The sequence below is a fragment of the Genypterus blacodes genome, unplaced genomic scaffold (assembly GCF_046128005.1).
Source record: "Genypterus blacodes isolate CSIRO-AG114 ecotype Tasmania unplaced genomic scaffold, CSIRO-AGI_Gbla_v1 ptg000002l_1, whole genome shotgun sequence".
In the NCBI taxonomy this organism is placed as follows: Eukaryota; Metazoa; Chordata; class Actinopteri; order Ophidiiformes; family Ophidiidae; genus Genypterus; species Genypterus blacodes.
In genome coordinates, this window is record NW_027466816.1 from 1,419,005 (window position 1) to 1,444,517 (window position 25,513).

The following is a 25,513-nucleotide window of genomic DNA, read 5'->3' on the forward strand; positions in this document are numbered from 1 at the left end:
TAAATAGGGCGACTTGACACCAGTGACTGATGACACTCCTCAGCATGGAAAACACCTCAGTAAAGAGTTTATCTCAAAATTAACTTCACGCTGTGTCTACTTCGTGCTATGGATTCTTCTACGAACAGTTTGGGTGAGCGAAACAAAGTGAAACGTTTGTTTACATTTATCAATTTGCACTGACAAAACCTTGCAGCGGTGATAGAAACTAAAGCGCTGCGCGTTTCCCGATGTGTTCTCGCACTTCTGCGTGGAGAAATACGTTGCGTTGTGCCTGTCAAAACAGTGGAACTCAATTTCTTGCTACGCCAAGGTGAAAAAGTTGTATGTTTTAGTGTAAGATATTTTCACAACGCATTTTAAAGGACCACATAGGACGGCGTGTACTTCTTTCATCAGTCAGTTCTTATTTTGGTGGGATGGTACACTGAGATTCATAAACTTTAAAACTGTTCCTTACATCGTATTCAGACATGCATGTGTATTAACTGATAATTAATGCCTCTTTAATTCTCTTGTGTCCGAAAGCGTTTTTATTCATTATAATATCAATGACGATCAAGGCATATAATAGCCCCCCCGCCCCCCCACCCAATAGCCCCCCTTTCAACAAACCACCAAACATTTGATTTTACCGCTTGCTGTTCTAAAGTTATTGATTTAAAGTAACTATTGTTGCCATAGCGCCACCAACAGGTTGATTGATGTGATGTGACGTCACATGTGCCCCAAATTTGGTTCTATTGGACTGATTCAAACAAGAGATGCGGCTCTTTGTGAGCCACGCCCACTCAACTTTGGCAGCCAGACAGATGAAAGCAGTAACGAAAAATAAAAAAACATAGAGAAAACATTTGTCCAGCTTCATCCAGAAGTTCTACGTGAAAAATTTGTGTGACAATTTGACTCAGTTGTAGAACAAACAAAAAAAGAGTTTAGGTTTGACTTGGTTGACTTGCTTGATTTCATGAATATCAGGATACCACTTTGTGATTGGCTGAACCGCTATGTACGCCCTACAAAGAAATACTTAAAATCCTAGTAATACTCTAAATTGTAGAAATTTTTAGTTTCATATAGCCCGAGCTACCAACTATAGAGCCATATTAAGATTAATATTTTTTTTTGTCATATTACATGCAATTTACAATCAAATTACATACAATTTAAATTAGTTGAGTCCCCTATGGACTGAGCTTCTGCCGCCCCAGGACTGAGCTACTGCTGCAGGACTGAGCTTAGCCTTATCTGTGCCTTATTTGTGTCACGTGATGCTAATTGACCAATCACCAGGTCTCTTTGTTTACACCCATGAGAGAATTTATTGGTCAAATTTTGTTTGCACACCTTGAACCCATTGTTAAACTTAAATAGAAATAACATAAATAAATAAATAGCTTAAAAACTCCACAAACTCCCCCAGAGCTTTAACATTTTAGCGCATTAGCAGGAGCCATGAAGCTGTTGCACAATGCTGCTTTTATGGCAAACTTGTAGTCTTTGGCGCTGCAGCGTGTGCTGCTGATGTGTTTACTCGCCTTGCAAAAGCGGCGGAGGCACAGGGGAACAGTAAACATCATGTGGACGTGCTTGCTGGCATCTGTGGACGAGGCTGCAGAAGCTCAGCCACCTCTGAGATGAATGCTATAAAGTTGAGCATTTTTCACCTCCTCGGCCTCACGGGGTTTCAGCATCTCGTGGTCTGGAGGATGTTTGAGAAATGTTTCCACCCTGCCAAGAAAAATGTTGTGGGAACAGATTTGGCACAAACCTTGAAAAATACCATTGTAGAGGCTGGATTTGTCTTAAGTGACAAGGGCGACGAAGCTCAGATGATGTCGACCTCTCACTGGTTAGCGGTGGAGCGGACGGCATAAACACACACATTGATACGCATGCAATGAGAGTCCTGGTATGATTTAACCTTTTATGCTCTGACCCAATCTACTTAAATCTTGTTATACTGAGCTCATTCTGTCACTCACCACACTATATTTGTGTATTCTAGTCAGGATAACCCAACCTTTTATTGTAGCGCCTTTTTCACCACAATTCTATGATAATCTTTAAGCGAACACTATTAACTTAACAAAATCAAAACATGAGTGACCATTGTGTCCAGTGTGAAGTGGAGGCATGATTCACCCTCATAGTGGTGCTCTTTTATCTGGCTATACAAATGGTTTCTCTGGAGTTACGTTGTGCTATGAGCCCGATGCATGAAAGGCTGGAATTATGGTTTCAATGTCAGAGGTTGAGTGTGAAGAGTTACAGAACAGAATGTATCCTCTAGGTTTACCTGTAGGCTAGCTGCTGTTTGAGGAGTTCAATACTTGTTTGTAACGAAGGTTGGGGTCCAAAATGAGTTTTGACCTACAAAGAAGCTGATCTGTGTACTACAGATTCTCAGCGCAAGGTAGACATCTATGTATGCTTCTTACTTGCTTTGCAGTGCATTTAATTCTGCTGGGATTGCATAGTAATGATGAGAATAATGCTTAGTCTGAAGCAGTGGGGGGCGCGAGAGAAAATTTGTTGAAAGCCGAAATGCACAATAAAAGTTACTCAGTATTACACGGTTAGACTTTTAATAATTCCACTGCAAAGGTGATTCGTCACTTTATTATTTATTTTGTTTTGTTAAATAATAAGTTGCAGTTTTATGAATTGCAATGTTTAAAATAAATTTCAGTGGAATTTGGAAGCTAAAGATGTGTGTGTGTGTGTGTGTGTGTGTCCGCGCGGGTGCACATTGGGGGGGGGCGCGCGAAGATTTTCTTATCTACAAAAGGGGGGCTCTGCAGAGAGAGTTTGGGAACCACTGGTCTAAGGTATTGATCGAGTGAAATCAAATCAAATTCAGCAATGTAAAGTGCATTTGACATGAATGTCTTGGTCCTTATATAGACAATACACACACATACTCTGATGGAAAAGATTTATGCTGCACTTGACCGTTACATCTTGTTCCGAGGAACTGTGCATTAAGAAGGCTGTCATTAACAAAGTCTGTTGTGCAGGGGCAGAGATCTGTTGAGCTTCCTTTATCGTACAGGCCTCAGGTCTGCACATTTGTTTTGAGGTTTGTGGCTGTGTGGGAACTTCCAGTATCAGCCTCAACACAGTACAGTTCTGCAGAGAGAGAGGGGAAGAGGTCTTCTCTCTCTTAGTTTGTACAGTTGTACTTGAATGCATCGTTCGGCAAAGTTTCGACTACCGCAGAAATAATGAAAAACGCAGCAACTTGAACTTTTCCCACTTTCTACTACAGCGTGGGTGGGTCTGCGTGGTCTCTGTCTGTTTCGGTTTGTCGGTTTGCAGACAGGTTCATATCCACTTCTGCAGGGGCAAACAGGAAGCTGCCGCAGCGAAGCTCCAGCCTCAAAGCACAGGCGATGATTGGCGAGTGGGTGGACCACGAGACTTTGGCTTTGCTTTGACGAGTAGGCTTGCAGGTTTGGAACAACAGATTAAATTGCGATCAGGGTCACACATTTGAAGGTAACATTACTTTAAATATCCAAACTTGATTTATGTCAAAATAATCACGCTCATTCAGGTAGCATCAGCATATTTACATTCTGTTATGTATTGAATTCAATTTGCGATGTAGTGATCACGTGTGGCCAAAGTTTGATTTCGTTTCATGACGTGCGGCGTTAACAGACATGATGATTTAATTTTAGGATCCAAACAGTCAAAAAGAGAAGCTATTTTGGAGAAGAGGAATCTGCTCCCTCCAGATTAAGAATGCCTGCTGCTTTCAGTCTGAGCGGGATGAAAAGGGAAGTTTTGCTGAACTCCCACGCCAACCAGTCGGACAAGAATGCGTGCCAGTGTCGGGCCGAACAAAAGAGTTGAGCGGGAAGCAATGAGACCTGGAATGACCTGGTTCCCTTGCGCATTCTCGTTCAAGCTCGTTGGGTGTTTGTGATTCTCTCGTTTCGGCCTTTTGTTGATTTGATTGAATTGTAAGAGAAGACATTTAACCAAGTGAATCTGTGACATGCATCCCTTCTCACTTTACTGCTGATGTGATCTTTTGAGTTCATGTTTAAGTCGTCTGGATTCGGTGTTGGGGATTCTATGTTATCGAGTGTTCAGGATGTATGCAGGCGTTGACTCCTGCATGTCTGTGCATGTTCCCATTAATTTGACATGAATGATGAACAACAACTGTGAATGAACGGGCAATCGCACACACACTGGATTCATACCTAGATCTTAATACCTGGATCTGTTAAATGACACCTGTTTTCAGAGAATAGAATGTTGATAAGCGGGTTTATCGTTTAATGTTTAAGGAATTGGCTCCATGAAAAGTTTCTTCTGTTACTTCTGTTACTGCCGACGCAGGCGCCCACGCCTGTTGAAAACATAGAAAACTATTGGAGAGCACACAAACATTCTCGCAGAATATCATCATACTGGAAATCTGAAAGGAAAAGCATTGGATTTAACATTGTTACCCAAGGATTAATGTAGGATTGCAGTACAGCCAAATGTAACCACGAATGAAAGTGAATGAAAGTCTGAGAGGTTGTGATGTGCAGATTGGAGCTGCAGAAGTCAAGCATGGATCAGATTCCTGCTTCCTGTCAAACAGCTCTGACTCACCCGCTGCCTGGCTTGTTCCTGAAAAAATCAAAACAAGGAAACTGTGTGTGTGTTTTTGATTGTGTCAGATTGGTTGATAAGGTGCAGCGGTTGTCCAAAAGCCACTCATTGCCCAACTTTATCAAATGTTGAGGTTATACTTTGATGTAATTATGAATCACATGACACAAAGCCATTCCATTCATTCCATCAGGTGAAACATGCACGGCGGGCGATTCAAAAGCTCAACATAAGCGTTCACGTTGCTGCTGCCTCCACCAGTAAAACCAGGCAGTAAAATGCTGCTTTCATGTGACTCGCCTGTAAAATGGAGACGCCAGCACCAGCACCGACCCTGTCGAGCTCTTTTACAGCAGCGGCGGGCGTGGAGCCAGCAAAACTGGCAGCCACGGTGGAGTCGTAACCGCGAGGCAATGCATCAATCATGCAAAAAGAGGACGTCACCCAACATACTGTAGACAGAACTTAGAACATAGTCGGTTAGGCTACAGTCAGGGGTCGTCAACACGTCGCCACGTCGCCCTCTGCTACCTGGGTCTGAGTAGCTCGCCAAACGTTCAAAGAATAAAACACAACGTCACTTGGTAAAGCTGTTTAAATTTCTATCCAATCAAATTCACAGCATTCTGCCCCCTTTTGTCACAAAACGATTATAAACCAATCAGCTGTCAATCCAACAAATGGCGCTGCCGTTAAGTTTGGTTACGTGACACCGTAACATTTGGCTAGCAAGCGCACGCCGGATTTGTTGATGACCCCCGATAAAAGGCAACAAATATACTATTTTCATGAGGAATTAAAGAAATGTATGAATGTGAATGTCAAGTGTGTGCGTGTCTCATTTGCTGTGGGAACGCGTCTGTGGAGCGCCACACTTTTTCTGCAACTTTACAAGACAGAATGATAGGATGGTCTTCTCCGTGCCATGAACACCGGGAAGACTGAATGTTTGAACTGATGTTGTGCCGTTTGACCAATTCACGTGAAGACAGGCAAGGATCATGAAATCAAGCAGGGAGGGGCGGGGCGTGCTGACGGTCTACTACAGGTACAGAGCAGGACAAAAGAAGCAGAAAGAGAGAGAGTGCGGTGAGTGCAGCATGCGAAAAGATGAGTGACAGCTAGAATAAAAGCAGTATTTGGATGCATTTTGGCAATTGTGACAACATAAAAGCAGAATCAAGCCGCCACGTCGAGCAGGGTCCACAAATAACCTTCACAGACATGAGAACTGTGCATCCAACAGTTCAGTTGGAAGAAAAAAGAAGCTCCACCCAGGCTCTCAATCCAGTGTATGTTCTTCCAAACAGGAAAACATTCTGAAGAAAACATTCCTAAACTGTACGATAGAGAACGTGCTTCACTACAAGAACATTCCAGAACTATTTTATTTCCTCATGAACATAGCACCAAACTGTCATCTCACTAACATCAGAACAGACTGAATGCAAGTGAAGTACAGATGAACTACACTATGTGGACAGACAAATGTGAAATATGAAAGGTATAGTTTTGGTGAAATAGTAACATAAGTAACTAATGATATAAGAAGAATAATAACATTGTTTTGTTTTCTATGAGATAGATATGATGTGAATTCATTAGTGTGAGCTTGACACTGAAAATTCATATAAAGTATAAAGAAAAAAACAAGCTCATGTTGCTGATTTGTTGGATATCAACATTTTGTAAATGTTCACACAAAAGACGCTTATTCAGCTGGTTTGGGTGGAGAATCAGCCATGTGGATAAATGTTACTAATAATGTAATACATGAGTAGCTCTCGGAGACAAAAAAGTTGGAGACCACTGGGCTACAGTCACATGACTGCCTTTTTTCGAGTTGTACATTTTGGGGCAGCAAGTCTGCATGTCGGTGCTTGGCCGACAGCGTCTGCAGAGTCTGCAGAGGTCAGGCTTCCATGGGAGGGCTTGAGGTTCTTTCAGACCCAAACTTCTAACTTCTGCTCAATTCAAGCTGACACTCGCTGTGGTGTTTCTTAACTGAATCCAATCGCAGTTCGACGTGTTTGTGTCTGACCCGGCAGATCAGAATCAAAAGAGCTTTATTGTTCGAAAACGATCAAAACGAAAGATCAAAGATTCAAAGATCCAAATGCATTCGCCTTAAATCTGTAAAAGTCCTGGAATACTTAATTAATTTCCATTTCATTGTCATCTTAGTTCATCATTATTGACTTGTTAATGATCATGCTGTGCTTCTGTGCATTATTAGACCAGCAGCCTCCTGAAGTCCTCCTGTTTTATGGCTGTGAATGATTTATGGTGTCTTCTTGGCCGGTAGTCAAGATGTTGCATACTCTTTATGTGTGTGTGTGTGTGTTTGTGTGTGTGTGCGTGGCAGTTAGTGGGTAAATGCACCTCAATGTGACGCCGTGCATTTATCTTGGTTCAAAAGATCAACATCTCATATGGATAGGACTTAACACACTACTGAGGTGATACGAAGCCAAGAACTTTATTTTCAGTCCACGAGTGAAGATAAAATCAATGCTCTGTCATCATGGAAGAAACCTCAGCTCTGCACAAATGCATTGAGAAACCAGAAACATTTTCAGGAATGACAGGAACTTTGATTCTATATAATGAAATAATAATATACAAATAATTGTTATTTCAATCTGAGATTCTGCAAGTCATCCTGCGCATGCACATTTTTCAAAGGGCCCCGCGAGAAGCCATCCAAATGATGGGGGAGGGGGGGCAAAGAACACAAGTTAAGCAGCAAATCATCGTAAATGATAAATTGTCAACTGGCAAAAATTGTGGGGAATATTAGAGTGAATGCTGTTTATGGTGTTTGCAGTTCTTGTGCTCGTGCATCACTGCGTGAGATTGAGATGTGAATTTTGTTCCTCTGGGCTCTGGAGGGAAACTTGTTTATTTGCTGAGGATTGTGGGTCTTTGATGCTGCCCACAGCTGGAAGGCCCTCGCTGCACGTGTTTCTGCTTCCCTCCAGCAGCCTCGCAAAAAATGTTTATCGTCATGTTGTGCTTAGTGAAGGATGGCAGTTAACTTCACATCCACGTGTCTTAGATTAAAGCGTTTCATTATGGGTGTTTCTATCTTGGCCATAATCCCAGAGACGTCACAGCTGGGTCATGCAGATTCACTTTGATGAATATGGCCTTTTACTATTTCTCGTTGTAGGTGAGCTGGCTGCATTTCCACATTGGTTTTCGTGAATATATGCGTGTAGTTGTAAGTTCGAGTTCGTATCACTCCAACCATAAAGATGTGTTGTTGATATTGGTCGCGCCTCATGATCTTCCCCCAGCTCACATATGTAAAGAAAACTTTCTCCCATCTCCTTATAGTAACTGTTAGCAGAAGATGCATTTGTCGAGATGTGCCACCCAAGTGGATTCTGGGAAACACTGGAGCATGTTGGCAGACTTTGCATGTCTACATGCATCATGTGCTCGTGAGCAGATGCAGAAGCGGTTCACTTCCTGTTCAGCCTGGCGATGTTTCTCTCTGTGTTCTCACTGGAAATTCCCAGCACATTGCTCACTGTCACTTCATCAGATGCTTCCTTTTTCCTGCGCTGGCCCCCATGTTTCTCTGCAGGCTGTGAGTCTGACAGATGAGAGAGCATGAGATCAGAATACCTGCAGATCGAAGGAAGCAGATCAGCTCAGAGGAGATTCTATGTATACAGTAGATCTCAGAGCTGCATTGTGTTATAAAACCAATATGAATCTTGTGGCAGCAGGGCGCTTTACAAACACGCTAACCACTTTTCCCTATACACTGTCCTCATATTTCTGGTCCTACTGAGCTCATTCTGGCAGTCAGCATCTCATATAATACATGTTTTTGTTTTATCAGGAGAGCTGCAGTCATAAATCTGGAAGATTGTTCAGAATGTCTTGACTTGGCAGCAAAAACTAAACTGAAACTAAAAACTTTTTTTGTATAAATATATTTTATATTTATAACTTCTCCTCAGACGTTTGATTACACAGGTTTCCTTTAGGTGTTTTGTGCTTTCATGTCAGTGTTTGCTTAAATGTGACCTTTATTATTTTGTTATAGTGTTTTCTAGCAGCCTGCTCCACAGTAGAGCAGACCTCTAGCTCGGTTTACAGCTCTTCCTCTCTGTGATACTCTGTTTCTTGGTAAGGACAGTAACTGCCCCCCTTCCTGGAACCTGGAAGTCCCCTTAATCATTCAGTGTTTTAATCTTTTCTGTGAATCTTCCAGATTTATTGCACTTGTGTCAAAAGTCTTATAAAAAAAGATCAGCACAATGTAAACTGCAATACTAGAAAAATTGCGTAGTCCTTAGTTGCAGTCTAGCTGAATAACCAGAATGTAGCCTGAGCGCTCAGCCGTTAACGCTATTGTTTCTGGGTCACAGTCACATCAAGGCAAACCAGTGATTGCCTCAGAATTTGCGGGGAAACTTCTTGCCTGTGCAGTAATTATGTCTTCATCCTCTGCTCCTCTCTGCATGAATCCTCTCTAAGCCTCATCATCCTCACTCTTAGCCAAGGATAACAACTTGATCCACAGCCAGGAATTACGCCACATCAGTAATTGTGCTTCTAAAGCCAAACATCTACGTGCACCTCAGCTCCGTAAACATTGTGGCAATCTTCCGTAAAATTTTGGATCTTATGTGTAAATCTTTCATCACAGCACTTAAGTCCTAAGGAAAGCAGAAACTTTCCTGAAAGAAGAATATATGCGACTTAACAGAAAATCCTGCCTTATGTTTTCTTTGAGTTCTTGTTTATTTAGCTGGATTAAAAAAAGGTTCCTGTGACACTTTTTACACTTTAAGCTGAGGATAACGTATCTACAATGATCGCACCTACTGATGAAACTAATTTTAGAAATGTATTCTAAGGGGTCAAACCTACTAGGTAGCTAAAGTATTTCACATTACAATTACATTACATTCCAGGACATTTATGTCTTGTTGCGTTTGGTAGCAATGCTAGTTTGTAGCTAGTGAGGAATACAAGCTACTCTCGGCATGACACAAAGTAACTTGGCTATGTGAAACAGCAACGTACTCCAGCGTGTTATCAGATTCAGCAGTCATCATGAAGGAAATAGAGTAGAGATGTGTATGATAAATTGTGATGCTAAGGAATGACCTGCCTCTCCCTCTGCTGCTGTGAATTCACACAGCTGTGAAATTTCATTACGCAGAATAAAAAACTAGTCGTCTGAATTCAGTCTCACGCAGGGCTGACCCCAGTCTGTACTCCGACCTGCTAGCTTCTGTTGTGTCATGTTGTCGACACTGACATTTGCCAACTCGTGATGTAAATGGTAAAAGAGGAAACACTGGCTTGTCAGTGCTGTGATTCATCTTGGTTTGGGAAGACGGTTTCCTCTGCTGCAACTCTTTCACTGGAACTGGAGTTTTGTCATGGCTACAGTTACAACATGCCTGGCAGGAATCCATGAGTGAATCCACTTACACGTGTATTGAACCTGTTGCTGGGTCCGTTCAGGCTTAACTGATTACTGGCAGCGTAGTCGAAGGTTTAACATCACCTAAATGTACAGATGGATTGGATGCAAGCTGAAAAGTGCAGGAAAATGTTCCATCCATGAACGAAATGAACGAGAGATGTTCTGCATTCCACAACAAGGAGGAATCACGTGCACACACACTCTCTGTTTGGAACAGAACCACCCATGTCTTCAGTCACGATGGCTCAGCTCCATGCACAATTGGCTCTTTGGACGCTCCTTTGTGCAAGCATGATTCCCCGCAACATCTGTTCAGTTCCTGTCATATTGGACACACACACACAGACACTGGAATGTTAGTGCGTAGGAACAGCAGAATACTTGACTTTAACAAACCAGAATGTTTTTCAGTGATTCTGTGCTTTGTGTATTAAGTAATTTCCACCTCTCTTACCACATCCTATAAATATTGAGTATGTCTCAGTAGTTGACCACTATACAGACAAATTCGCACAAAAACAAGAGAGTGGTACAAAATGTTGTTGTCAATGCGACTGGTGTGCAGGTAGGAAGGTGGAAGAGGGTGTGGATAATCCATCATGTGGCCAGTTCCTCCCCTCCACATTGGCTCTCCTGCTCTTTCTTCTCAGATGACGCATCGGCGGACAGCAGCGCTGACTTTCCAGACCGAGCATCCGCGATGGAGCTACGACTGCAGGCGCAGGAGGATGAGATCACTCTGCTTAAATCCTCACTGGCTGACGCCTTGCGCAAGCTCCGCCTCCACGATCAGCTCCTTCCATTAATGAAACAGCAGCTCATTGCAGGTAAGTGGAGGAGTGGTGAATGAACACGATGCAACATACATGTTATCACTAACACATATCTGAGTTTTAAAGACTCATTGGACCTGAGTAACCAGCTGCCTCCCGCCTAGTGAATCCTGGGGCTGCACGGGTGCTAAACCAAGTGTACTGTTTGGACGGATGTGCCAGCAGCCGGAGACTGTTATCCAGCTCAGCCGGCGAGGGAGTTCGCCACACCACCACCAGGTACCAAACCAACATGTGGTGGAGGAGGAGGAAGTGGAGGCTGGCTATCATCATTGTGTTATTGCACCCTTATCTTATCAGCAAATGAGTCATTAATTAAATCTGTCCTGTGACTTAACCCTCTAAAGTTTCTAGCTACTCCAGGGCACAAAACGAGAGACTTCACATTATAGGGCGACAGTACATGAGCTGCTGACTGATGTGAAGGCACCTGAAATTACAATAGGATAGAGATCCATGACAACATACAGAGGTTCAAGGGTCAAAGGTCATAGATAAACATATATGTATCTAACTAAACCTATAAGTTCATGTAGAGGAGCTTTTAGAGGCTTGATCCATAAAGGTCCTTTCAAAAACCTACAGACCTGTAAGACAACCACAAACACAATGATACAACTAACAGAAACGACCACAGCGATCAAGTTCTGATGTCACAATGACACAATGAGCTCAGTATAACAAGATTTATGCAGGTTTGGACCACACACATTATAAATTTACTCCTTGTTTGCTGTGTGTGTGTGTGTGTGTGTGTGTGATGTATGTCTCCGCTGTGTTAATCTAAACCTTTTGACCTCTAGCCAAGTGTCAGACAACATTGTGACCCATCAAAATGGCTTCCCAGTGAGTCCAGAGTCCCTTGGGCCCAGGTTCAGACCAGCTACACTGGACAGCTCCACCCAGACTGAGCTCCCCATACCAGGTAGGGTCCCTCTGGTTCTCACCAGGGCGGTCCAGAGCCTGCAGCTGGAGGACGCTCTTCCAGCGGGGCACTCTATTGTCGGCGGAACCCGGGCAAAACTCAACCGTGTTCCGGGTCTGGAAGAAGAGGACGATCCACAGGAGGATGATGAAGATGGAGAGCAGAAAAAGGAGCTGGGCTGGACCGCTTTGGTGGAGGAGCCGATCCACCCGACAACCATCAGAGGTCTTCAGAGGGAGGACTCTACCTTCACTCCAGAGGACAATGTCTCTGCCCCCTCCGGTAAAGACCAGAGCCCTGCCTCCAGACCAGGACCCGTGTCTGCCATCGTAGAAGGAGAGAAGAAACCTCTGTGTGTGATCCTGCCTTCCTCGCCCTCATTGGGTGCATCGTCTACTTCGCCTTTGCACTCCGCCTCTCGAATGACTGCGTGGCTTTTGCAGACAAATCAACTTTCCAGATTCCAGACTTGTGTACCTGCAAACCCCAGAGCAGGAGCTGTCGTTAGGCCATCGGGTTGCCAGGTTAGCGATTTAGCTGCTTTTAGAGCGGAAAACCGCAGTCCCAATGACATGTTCTGTTGTCACATTCGCTGCAGGTTCCCACACGCTTTCTTTTCCGCGTGTTCTAGCCCGGAGCTGGTCACGTAAGACAGGAAGGCAGAACATTAAGCCAGTACTCGTGCAGAAGTAGCAACACACACAGGGATTTGAGCCCAGTGGAAAATGTAATGCCAGTGTGTGTATACCATACTTCAGAGTTAATCTCCTTCAAAAGCACCCTCCCATATTCTGACGTGAGGGACATGTTTCGGTCAGTTCTTGTTCTCGGTTTAGGGTGAATGTGGCCGTTCAGTTGTAGCTTCAGGCTATGTAACTCAAACCATAAAGATGATGCGCTGCTCAACTGGGATTTGCAGAGACACAACCTGGCACGCTGATCAATCCTTTTAACGTTTACCCTCTGAAGCGAATCAACAATGTCATCTAATTGCCTCTCTAACAACGATCAGAAAATGGTGGTGATTGTTTACTGTGTGCTCATGCATGCATGCATGCATTATGTTTCCTGCTTCCTGGTTGAGGGTGGTTATAGGGTTTTGTTGGTTGATAAATGCTGTTTTCAATCAAACCCGCATCTTTCGTCTCGTCTCCATGGAAACCTGTGGCACTGGGTAGGCTTGAACTCACTTTACCAAGCTTATGTCTTATTATTGCATTAGTATTATAAGACAAAACGCATTGAAGCGTGTGAGGTAAAGGAGGACGAGGCAGCTGAGTTTCACTTCTACGTTACACATCACAGGCTGGTGACGTAGACGGACAGTCTTCTAACTGTCCCATAAAACTTCCTCTAATGACTCCTTCGCTACAAAGGTCGCCAGGTGTGTCAAAGAAACAACTGAGAAACGATGAAACATTTACAGGGTTACCATGAAGCTGCGTTTTGCACATTTGGAAGTTGCAAATTGAGAAACGTGTAATGGAGAGACTCAAATATCGATAAAGTCCCCCTAGTGGATACACTTTTTAATCCTAAAAGCCTAAAGTACTGAGGCAAATAGGTGAGGAGTGATGATTGTACTTTCTGTGCACGTAGCACAATGATATTTTATTTTGCTTGCGCGTGACATGGTTTCCATCACCATGTTCTGTTTTGGTTTGCAAACCTAATTTTGAAATGTTGGTTCCGGGTGAGAACTGGAAAATTGTCGAACCTGAAGCCTGTTTGCCATAGAGCACCTTGGTTCCATGTATACTGAACGGAACTGGATCGAGAACCAAACCCTATAAACTTCATGCATGTGTACGTCTTTCTTGCATTTTTGCCTGATTCGCAGCAGCGTGCACGTTAACGTAGTGAGCTTCCTCTTGCATTTGTCTCATTGTGTTTTGGTGTTTCAGGGTCCGCAGGAACAGTGAGAAGATGGGTAAAGACGCCCTGGACAAGCAGAGGAAACGCCTGGACAAAAAGGCCGCATCCTCGGCCAATCTCCTCGCGCGTTCCCCAAGCCTGGAGAAGTAAGCATGCGAGCCACCATCAGTCACAGCCACAGATGCACATTTACCCGTCAATGCTACAGCTTTACAGGAAACAAAAGGAGCAACAATGATCAAAAGAATGAATGTTTGGATGAATTTAATGCAGCGGTTGCTTTGTTTCTCTGCAGTCGTGCTAAGGATCTCATCGCCAGTGCAGGTGAGGGATCGTCACAATTTTCATGAATTAGAACATAAATGAAATCAAGGCACAAATTGACAATTTAATTTAACTACTTTAAATCTTGAGTAGCTTGTAGCTCAACGGTCCTGACATCTTTGTTGGCGTTTGTGGATTCATGCAGACACACTCGCAGTCGTTTGTGTAAAGTCATCCACATTCTCTCCCTCTTTCCCAACTAACCAGGCTTGTGGTTGGTGCAGTTTTTTGGAATGTGTGTGGTTTGTCCTTTTTTAGATCTCTCTCCTCACGCAGAGAGCAGCAGAGGACACACTTTCTCACACTGACTATTTGAGTGTTTGCTTCTGGTGTTTGAGTCTTTGGCTACCAAACCTGTTTTATTGCAAACCGATAATAATAAATCATAAACACTGCAGCCTGGTGGATACAACAATAGAGAGCCGACAGGCTCCGTTTGCGTTTCTTTGTCGGTCAAAATACTTTGTCCATGAAGAAAGAAAGGAATACATTTCAAAGTAATTCTGTACTCATAACTAACAAACGAATGTTCAAATACTCTTCAGGGGGCCAGACCTACTCAATCTGTAGGCTGGGCCCAGTCAACTGACAGGTCTTTATTCTACAGTATAGATGTTTGATGTGACTGGAGCCAAAATACCAAAGAAGTATGAATGCTGTGTTTATATTCAGCTGCTCTCCTCTCAGCAGGAAGAATTTCTGGAAGTGCATTGCATAGTGCCATTTGACCAAATTTAATGACTTAAATAAATAAATTCCATCTTAAGTCTGTCACTGACGTTTCCCTGTTGTATCATTGTGTAGATGTTTGTGGTGCTCTTACAGGTAGGTCAGGTCTTTGAATGGACCTTTATGGATCCATTTCTTCTACTGCACAAATATAGAGGTTATGCACACCACAATAAAAGCTAAACATATCTTGTGAATTCCCAAATGGAACTCTGAAATCTATTGGGGCAACATCACACAAGCTGCTCACTGGGTTGAGAAGGCACCTGGAAGTTAACATAGAGAGCCATGAAAACACATAGAGCAGGGGTGGGGAACCTTTTTCATATCGCGGGCCATTTTGATGTTGCAATCAGCCCTCGGGGGCCATACTAACTTACCAAACAAAACTTTTGTTTAAGGGGGGGGGGGGGAATTGAACAGCGCTTCGAAATTTGCGCAGTCATCTGCTGGTCTGACTCGCGGGCCGGATCGCCGGATGGGCTCGCGGGCCGGATCAAATGGCCTCACGGGCCATATGACATAGAGGGACACACAGCTGGCAGAATCTGAAGATTATTTTTCTAAAACATAAAGGACTGCAAATAGAAAAAAACTCCCCCTGCCTAGTTTGGACCCAATTTTCCTGAAGAATCACAGTATTTTGCTGAAAGCATTAAAGCTTGTGTAAGCTTCTGTTGTCAGTGCACCAGAATGCACATACTAATATGTGACAAAGAGTGATGACACCTCGCTCGTTTGTTCTTACGGACACAATTGGCCGTGTCCATGTGTGACATCGGGGAAATTAACCATACATACCAAAATGGGAAGATTTATAGAATGAAAAATAGTGATGACTGAAATATCACTTGATGTGAAACTACTTCAATCAACAGGTCACTGAAAGTCTTTAAATACCAAAAAGACATATCACTCCACGTGACTCAGCTCAGCCCACTTTTTAGAGAGGAACACTGGATGGCCTGTTCGGGCCATGGGCGACGCCTAGAATCGCCTCCATTGTGGTTATCCGAGCGGCCGCGGTGCTCCAGCTGGCTTTGACGGAATGATGGATGGCCAGCGTTGTTGAGATTGAAGCCAAGTCTTTCTGTGCTCTCTTTCCCTTTGCTGGTGATTCTCTCTAGACCCCTGCTTAACTCTCATTTACTACATGAACTGATGAGTGATTGCTGTGCTTTGTGATCTCAATGATATAGAATATTCCAATGAGGAACTCACTTTAGGAGAGGTCAGGGGTTGCTCATTCTGTCATTGAATTCTGTCTCCTTTGTGTGTTCCTCTATGTGATTATAAAAGGGGATAACAGCGCACACTTTCATTTTCATTGCTATTATCAAACACAGGGTGAGACAGAGACAATTGCATTGGCAGCTTTTGATCACTTGTTACTCACCTTCCTTACACCAAAACAGTCTCAAAAAGATGGAAAACTGAACTAGATCTGACACACTGGGTATGGATCCTTGGGGATCGCTGATACTGAGACCAGTTCAGGTCTGGCCGGGATCAGCTGTAATTTACAGCACAGAAGAAGTTGCTATTTATTTTCTTGGCTAACCCTTCGGTCTCATTCTCCCTCAGGATCCCTGGGGCCCCGAAGAGGAACCTACAGCCAAGGTAGACCAGCTTGTTATGCCATTATGTCACTTTAGGCCTTAAAGGCTTTCTATGTGCAGAAAATCATCAGGGAACCTTACGTTCCACAAATTCCTCACAAGTCAAGTGTTAAAATCTAAAAACAAACGAGATACAGTCTGACTTGTACAGAATTCAATAAGTATCCATGTATACAGCATGTATGTTGTGCTCATAATACTAATAATTATTTTTATTGTTGTTATAATACTCACCTTTGCATTACTGACACTATACTGTGATTGGCTTACAGAACAGTCAATCAAAATGTTCATCCGAGGCCGACCGATAACCATGTACATCCCGTCGAACATCCAGAACTATGAAGACCTGAAGATGGAGCCGCCCTCTGAGAAACTGGAGCTGGACTGGGTGTATCCTCCCTCACACGTGTCAGACTGGACTGGACTAGACTGGACGGGACCGACTACGCTGGACTGAAAATGACAAAAATGGACGTGAACTGGATTTAGACAAATCTAGGTAAGACTGACGTGGACTTGTTTGGGCTTGACTGGCCTGGCCTGGCCTGGCCTGCACTGGACCGGACCGGACTGAGGTTACCTGTACTAGACACGAATGACGACAGATGGGCCAATGAGACGTTCAGATGATGTCACCTTAACCCTTTAATTGCAGCTATGGTTACCGGGGACGGGACTGCCGGGCCAACCTGTATTTTCTCCCGACAGGTGAAGCAGTGTACTTCATCGCCTGCGTCGTGGTGCTTTACCACATCAAGAACCGCACACAGCGCCACTATCACAAACACACCGACTGTGTCCGCTGGTCAGCAGCTAATCTTTACTTTTCATATCGACTTTCTTTCTTTATTCTTCTCTTCTATTAGACCAAATTACCTCCATTTTATCTTGTGTTTTTGAAGATTTCTTGCTAGACTCTACAGGTTGTGTGAGTCTTTGTAACATCATCCAGTTTGCTCGTTAGCCTGATATGGCTGCATCATACATCAGACATATTAAACGTGTTACATTTTTTATATCTAGTCCAATCTAACATCCTGTAGTTTGACCAATATACTTAATAGGATGTATTTTACCCTAATTACAGATTTAACTAAAATAAAGATAACTGTTTTCCTGCAGTCTCACCCTCCATCCTGACAAGGTGCGAGTGGCCTCAGGACAAACAGCGGGGGTGGATAAAGATGGAAAGGTGACTGCTGCAACCATACCAGCCTGTGCTAGAAACTTTGAAGCAATACACTGGCAGAAATGTGTGATTTTTCACCCAAAGTCCATGACATTGATGTCACATTGTGTTTTGTGTATTTTGGAGATGTTTTGCGTTCACGTAGCAGGTCTGTAAGGTCTTTGAATTTTTCCCAGTTTGGTATCAATATAATCAATAATATCTATCTATCTAACTATTACATTACAATCATTTGGCAGACACTTCCAAAGCGCCTTTCATTACATTACCACCCTTCGCAGAGGGGGGAGCAATCTAGGGTTCGGTGTCTTGCTCAGGGGCACCTCGGCAGGGACTCGAACCGGTAACCCTCCGGTTCCCAAGCGGAAGCTCTACCCACTGAGCTACTGCCTCCCTATCTATCTACCTATCTATCTATCTATCTATCTATCTATCTATCTATCTATCTATCTATCTATCTATCTATCTATCTATCTATCTATCTATCTATCTATCTATCTACCTACCTACCTATCATCCATCATCCATCCATCCATCCATCTATCTATCTATAATTGACCTCTATGGATTCTTATTCCTATATCAGCACCAAAATCAAAACATTTGGCAAAACTTTCAGCTAGATTCCACACAAAACATGGGAAGTTAAGCCCAACTAGCCATAGCTACTGTATCTGTCAGGTAAAAATAAATATAATCTGTGTGTGTGTGTGTGTGCGTGCGTGCGTGCATGCGTGTGTGTGTGTCTGTGTATTGTTGTGCCGTGTTAGCCCCTGCAGCCTTGTGTTCATATCTGGGACTCGACCACGCTCGTCACCCTGCAGCAGATTGGTCTGGGAACCTTCGAGAGGGGAGTGGGATCGGTCGCGTTTTCTTTTGCAGTGAGTTTCACTCCTCATACTGCAGTTACACATACGCAGCCTGTGCATACTTCTCATTTCAGGGCTTCAGAATTAATATATGGGACCGATAGAGGATTACAGTCACCACTTTCACAGACTCGTTCTGTCAACTCACTGTCAATTTCTTGTCTTCAGGACTCTGGGGCCTTCCTGTCTGTAATCGATGACTCTAATGAGCACATGCTGTCAGTGTGGGACTGCACCAAAGGAACCAAACATGCAGAGGTCAAGGTAAAAAAAATGATGTACAAACTTACCTGTGCATGGCCCTAAGCGAGGATGTCTGTTGTCTTTTTTTGTAATGGGTGAATGTTATTTGTGACAAAGTCCTTTTTGAGATACAGTATATCTATGTTAACTCAAGTACGACATCCAGGTTTTTTATCCACCACAGCTTTTGGCAGAGATGCACCATGATGAAGGGAGCGTCACGCATGTGTGTGTTTTAGCTGAACACTCATGTGGAGGTGCAATTTTTACCAATAAACAGGGTTTGTTTATACAGTCTGAAAAAGGTATGACATCATCTGACATGTATCTGACTCAATTATCAGATGTTGCGGCATTATACTTGTCCGTAAGCCACAGGGTAACCACGGAAAAGCTCCCTTACAGGAGTTCAGAGGTTGCTGTGTAAACGTGGTGATGGATCAGTGGCTACGCAGCCAAACGCCCACCATTGCTGCATACTGAATGTGCAGATTATAAAGGAGGTCTGTTTGGAGGGATGAAGATGGCAGCTCTGCTTTTATGGGCTTTTATCCCAAAACTTCCCTGAGAGCAATTTCACCATGGCTGTCATGGCAACAGTGTAAATATTTTATGCCGCACATTCGCCAGGGACAGTGTGTGTGTGGCATATGTATATATGCATGGCTTATTGTATATCATGTCAAGTCACAAACTTAATGGACTTGTGCAGAAGGCCATTTTTCTGGAATTTAGCATCCAGTATGCAGGATTCACTGTGGGAAGGCGGCGCTGAGCTGGACTGTACAAACATACGAGTTCATCCAACAGGAACAAGATAATTACCGCCCCCCCCTTCCTCTTCACAGCAGTGGAATGATCCATATGCTGCTTTACAGCACATCCATGAATAGAACGTTTTGTGTAGAAATGATGTCACTGTACGTTTGTGTGTGTATGTGTGTGTGTGTGTGTGTGAGAGCTTTCACAAAATGTCTGAAAAAATTACCAAAGTCTGTAGAACAAATGAGACTCCGACAGTAGGAGGCGCTACAGACACATGATGTTTTTCACAGAGCACTCTAATGATAGAATCCTGTCAGGATGTAATGGGGATTGTTTTTAAAAGTGCAGTCCTTAATATTACATTAAATCCAAATCCGTTTCGAAATACTTTGTTGGCAAAGAACCTTTTTACTGTGAGAAAGGCATCAGTGGCATGTTTAATATGTGAAATGCTGCCTCCTTGTGCCGGGCTCAGGTTAATATCTCATGTTTCCCTGGTCATCTTCAGAAAACAGAAACATGCATCGTCATGCAGGGATGGCTGACATGTTATTGAAGGTGCGTGTTTGTGTTTCAGAGTACCAATGAGGCAGTGTTTGCTGTGGAGTTCAACCCTAGCGACAGCTGCAACATCATTACCTGCGGTAAATCCCACGTCTACTTCTGGACGCTCAGCGCGGGACAAATCACCAAGAAACAGGGCATCTTCGGAGTAAGAACCTTTAAGTTTATCCATGGCGAGAATACTGGAGGAGAAGCTATATCTATATGTACACTGATACGTTTTAAGGTCCAGTGTGTATGTGCAGACACATTGATTTAATATATTTTCATTTCCCTCTTTTCTTTGATCAGAAATACAAGAAGCCTAAGTTCATCCAGTGTTTTGTCTTCAGCCTGACGGGAGACGTCCTGACCGGAGACTCTGAGGGAAACATTCTGACTTGGGGAAAATCAGCTGCCGATGTGAAAACGCTCGGGAAAGGAGCCAAAGGTTGGCGGCGTAGCTAGCGAGCTTGTGGTAGTTAACTGAGTGAAAAGCGAGCATGAGTTTCCTTTTTATCTTCTGTGTCCTATCTCCTCAGAGACCTTCCAGATCATGCGGCAAACCAGGGCGCACGAAGGCAGCGTGTTCACCCTGTGCACCCTGCAGGGTGGCGCTCTGCTTAGCGGAGGGGGCAAAGACCGAAAGATCATCCGCTGGAGTGCTGACCTGGCCCCCGAGAGAGAGTGCGAGGTGAACAACGATCGTATGTGCGTGTGTCAGAGGAGAGCTACGCCACATCTCCGGTACAGTGAAAGTCTTGGCGATGTAAGTTACGCCAGTTTGTCTCCAGATTCCAGAAAAATTTGGAGCAGTCCGCACGATCGCAGACGTGGATGGGGAGGAGCTGTTAGTCGGTACGACCAGAAACGCTATCTTACGAGGAACCTTCTCTGAGGGATTTGTCGCCATCGTGCAGGTATGAAAATAACATATGTGCACATTTCAAAGTTAGAGATAGAAAGATAAACCTCATTCCAATCATGACCGTTTACACAGATGTGTGTATTTGTGTTTGTGTCAGGGTCACCTAGATGAGTTGTGGGGTTTGGCCACTCATCCCTCTCAGAATATCTTCCTCACCTGTGCTCATGACAGGCAGGTGTGTTTGTGGAACACAGAGGAGCACAAACTGGACTGGTGCACCACGCTGGAGGTAGTACACACACACACACACACACACACACACACACACACACACACACACACACACACACACACACAGAGTTGACTTTAGTTGAACGCATCGCATTGAAACTCCCTCATCTATTTCAGGAGTACGGATTGTGTGCCGATTTCTGTCCGAATGGATCTGTGGTTTCTGTCGGCCTCAGTACAGGAAGGTAATTCAGCTCACATGTGACACAAATGGAATATGTGTGTGCACATGTAAACTCCTGGTGCTGGAATGTTTCTCGACTTCGCCTTTGACACGCCACAAATGTCCTTAACCTGAACTTCTCTCTCAGGCAGCACTTGCAAACCCCCTTCAAACCTCTAGGTGATGGCAAAGCACCAAAAGCTGCCAACATTATATTTTCATGAACCAACTAAATCTTGTTCCGTTCTCAACTTTTCTTTGCATAGGTGAGCTGGGGGCAAGTTAGGGTCAGTCAGTACCATGTGACACCAAAATGTTGTATTTCTTAGTTGAGTGTGTGAATACGGTTATGCAGTTGTAAGTTCAGGTAACATAACATGTAAAATGTTTAGTATTAGTAATATTATATGAGTATTCATCAGAATTATTCACGGCACTAAGATGGTTCTGGAAAATCATGCTTGTCACCAACACACTCATGGTGGTTATAAGGCCATCCTGAAGACTCTTGGTCCTTCGTTCTCTCGCTATGTCTATTCAGAAATGTTACCACTGTCGAGGAGGGCGATTGCCGTGACAACTCATCCTCCAAGCTGCGTCATGCTCTTATTCTTGCGTTATACTGTCCTGAGAATAACAGGAACATTTCCTGTCTGGACATCATTGGAATTTCCTTGCTATTATTCGATTGATTCCTGAGTGGGCCAACTGGGTCAGATCCTCCCAGGAGAGTGACTGAGCAGTTACGTTGTCAATAAATATGAAGGTCTCTGCCTTTCTTCTCCTGTTCTTTATCTCCCATCCCCCTATAACAACAACAGGTGGTTGGTCCTTGACCTTCTGACAAGGGAGGTCGTCTCTGAATCCACTGACGGGAACGAGCAGCTGTCCGTCATGAGATACTCACCAGGTCAGAGCTCCATGTATTTTTTGTTAAGCTGATGAATTACATCACTAGAAACTACAGCCATGGGGACAAATTCATCAGAAATCACAGTAACCACACAGGTTTCTTGATGACAACCTCATGTGATCGACACGCAGCTTTAATAAGAAAGAACTCATAGATTGCAAACTTTCTCTCTAATATGCCATAACAACCAAGACCTGCATTTCTGTCCTATCTGGTAGTCTGACTGACTGACCTTAAAAAATCTCCTCTCAGTAACTTGTATCATTATCTTTATTAGTTAGTTAGGAAGCTGTACCATTCTTAGTCTCTGATACCATCGAGTGGTGACCTAGTGTTGGTAACCATTTGAATGGTTGTCCATGGAATCAAAAACATTTTCAACATTTAATAACATCATTTTGATCATATCACTCAAAATATGCTGTCTGTCGTGTCTTCCTCTTGTTTTATTTGTACTTAAATGCCCTTTACGTTTAATCTTAATTTACCTATTTTAACATTAGTGATCCGTTTACCTTGTGAACACTCTCTCCTGTGTTCTGTCGTTGTTGTGTTAAGATGGCAGCTTTCTGGCTGTAGGTTCCCACGACAACTTCATCTACATCTACAGCGTGACAGACAGTGGCCGGCGCTACGCTCGCTTTGGAAAATGTAACGTGAGTTATTGTTGAATGGGTTCCTCCATGTGCGATGTCCCCACGCTCCCACCAAGTTTATTCAAAATCGTTACATAGCTTTTTTATTAGACGTGCGAACCAATGGAAGCAGATCTGCATCATTCAGTATGACAGATTAATTTTGCTTTGATCAACTCATCGATTTGCTAATCGTTCCCACGTCTGTTCTCCCAGGGCCATTCCAGTTTCATTACTCATCTGGACTGGTCCAAAGATGGGAAGTATATTATGTCAAACTCAGGCGACTATGAAATCCTATACTGTAAGTGATCAGGTATCTGTTTGATTTGATTGATTGATCAATTGATTGATTTGTTTCATTAACGACACAGCTCTTTTGACAGGGGACATTGCTGCAGGCTGCAAGCTGTTAAGGAATCGTTTTGAGAGCAAAGACAGAGAGTGGGCGTCCTACACCTGTGTGCTAGGCTTCCATGTCATGGGTAAGAAACACCAGTAAAACATTTCCATGCTTTAACGTAAGGCCAGGAACATACTTTATGATTTCATCAGGCTGTGTGTTTGATGGCCACTAACTATATGTGCTACTCAGAATAAGCACATTCCACCAGTAAGCAGCAGCGTCCCTGTGATCTTTCAGGTGTGTGGTTGGAAGGCTCGGACGGCACAGACATCAATGCTCTGTGTCGTTCTCACAGTGAGACGGTGGTGGCGGTGGCTGACGACTTCTGCAAAGTCCACCTCTTCCAATACCCCTGTCCTAAACCAAAGGTTAGTAACTGTGTGTATGTGTGTGTGTAGGGGGGCCGTGGACTCTTTGTTGACTCTCTTTTCTCCACCAGGCACCAAGCCACAAGTACGAAGGCCACGGCAGCCATGTTACCAATGTCTGCTTCACCCATAGCGACTCCCACCTCCTCTCCCTGGGTGGGAAAGACACCTGCATTCTTCAGTGGCGAGTGGTTAGAGGTGGGGTGGGCGACAGCAGGGAGAGGCTGACCTCTGCATCCTCCAGCTCGCCAGAACCTGCCACCACCTAGGAAGGAGGCGAAAGCGATGGAGCGATGGAGCGAAGGAGCGAAGGAGTAGGAAGTGTTTTTATACACGCCTAGAGAGATAGCAAGGGGAGCCTGGCCACGGGTTTGGCGCAGCTGGGCCTCTACGCGGTGGCACAGTGGCGTTTGTCTTACACAGCACCAGCACGACTCCTCTTCAAGACATACAAAGTGTTGTCCATCTGAATTTTGACTTTTGAACGTTTACACTATTAAGACCAAAGGTTGTGGGGGTTTCAATCACCTAAAGTTTTATACCAATGTTCCCCTCCGGCTCAGTCATCGGCTCCGCACAGGCACAGATTGCCTGTCGCAGGTGTGTGGCTACGACGACTGGAAAGGTCCGTCTGCCCAGCCAACAGAAAGACCAGATTTAAGCCATGCCCACTCCCAAAGGCAAATCAAATCCTACCTTACATATATTCCAATGTAATAACTGATGGATTTCTGTGTTCATAAATAATAATAACAATATTAAAGTCAATTCTGATTTTAGTCAAGACTATATCATTAGCTAGAAAGTAACTTCAGATGTGAGCGCGACCAGCAAGTGACTCGCTAATCATATTTTCCATTGTGAGGAAACGTTGCATACGCAAAACAAAACTTCCCAAGCTTCGCTCATACATATACCTCTATGGATAGCGATTTCATTTGTGGACTTATGTGAACTGTATGTAACCCAGTAACTATTTGTTACTATGCCAAAGTAAATTCAGTTGGAAAAGAGATTAAATATTTTTGTCCTTGCCTAATATTTTTTGCTAGTTCAGGTGTGAATATTATAACGATGTTTCCATGTTAAAAGGTTGCAACTGAAACTGTTCTACATCTTCATGACTGTATCAAATAGAAAACAAATACAAAACAAGTAGTGATGTCATGTTGTAGTACCCCAAGTGTGTCAAATTGTGTTTGCGGGTCTGTCAGGCTCTGCTGTGCACTCTGTGATCGCGTAGAATGTTTATGAAACTGGACAATAATGTGACATGTTTGCTACAGAGGAGCGTAAATGTTATGTGGTGAATCTCTGTGTGGAAACGCTTGAACACGTTTGTTGACTGTCGTGACAAAGATTTTAGTTTCAGTGAACATTCCTGTATTTTAGCCTCTGAATTAACAACCATGCTGTTTACCAAATTTAGCAAAGTGCTGCATTGTGACTTTTGCCAATACATGTAAAATACATAATGCATAATGTGTATTTAGAGTTTAGTTGATGTCTCAGCTTACATTAAAGCTCTTGTATATGTGTATTCATCAGACTGTGACAAACCTGTCTCATCATCACTGACTGTAATAGAAGATCAATACTTGGAAGTAAATCCTTCAATAAATGTTATATTTAAGAGGAGAATACTGTGATCTGTCAAGCTTCAAAATACACAACTCAAGACTGGAGAGTGGGCACTAGTGGGCAGTGCTGCTCCAGGAAATGTGTTGTCTGCTGTCACTTGTGCGGGAACTTTTCAAACTGTAAAGTTTCAACACTGTACTGTAACTGTTGCACAGTAATCTCCCTCTGGATTTCCCTTGGGATAATAAACTTCTATCTTATCTTATCTTATCTAAAACCACGAAACATGCACCTCAAAT

The 25,513-nt window shown here is 43.6% G+C and overlaps 1 protein-coding gene across 3 annotated transcripts; it reads left to right on the plus strand.

Moving 5' to 3' along the window:
- On the plus strand, window positions 1-25,266 carry eml3 (EMAP like 3). Of its 3 annotated transcripts, none has more exons than XM_076150916.1 (24): window positions 1-133; window positions 10,723-10,899; window positions 11,010-11,124; window positions 11,709-12,182; window positions 13,735-13,851; window positions 14,001-14,029; window positions 16,343-16,378; window positions 16,650-16,770; window positions 17,036-17,185; window positions 17,503-17,572; window positions 18,340-18,450; window positions 18,607-18,702; window positions 20,024-20,158; window positions 20,302-20,440; window positions 20,532-20,683; window positions 20,784-20,909; window positions 21,015-21,146; window positions 21,266-21,333; window positions 22,133-22,221; window positions 22,783-22,880; window positions 23,076-23,163; window positions 23,246-23,344; window positions 23,503-23,633; window positions 23,705-25,266. In XM_076150916.1, exons 1-24 carry the CDS (start codon window positions 109-111, stop codon window positions 23,900-23,902), a joined length of 2,976 nt encoding a protein of 991 aa, XP_076007031.1. In that variant the 5' UTR covers window positions 1-108; the 3' UTR covers window positions 23,903-25,266. The 3 variants fall into 3 exon arrangements, with proteins under 3 accessions (XP_076007031.1, XP_076007198.1, XP_076007120.1); XM_076151005.1 differs by lacking the exon at window positions 1-133 and adding an exon at window positions 3,262-3,501; XM_076151083.1 differs by lacking the exon at window positions 11,709-12,182.
- The last annotated feature ends 247 nt before the right edge of the window (window positions 25,267-25,513 follow it).

What these genes read in the sequence shown, in the direction of transcription:
- eml3 (XM_076150916.1), top strand. Translation starts at nt 109, where the DNA reads ATGGATTCTTCTACGAACAGTTTGG. An exon ending in AAGAGGAACCTACAGCCAAG is followed by an intron (nt 16,379 to 16,649) that starts GTAGACCAGCTT and finishes ATTGGCTTACAG; the next exon opens with AACAGTCAATCAAAATGTTC. An exon ending in CACACCGACTGTGTCCGCTG is followed by an intron (nt 17,186 to 17,502) that starts GTCAGCAGCTAA and finishes GTTTTCCTGCAG; the next exon opens with TCTCACCCTCCATCCTGACA.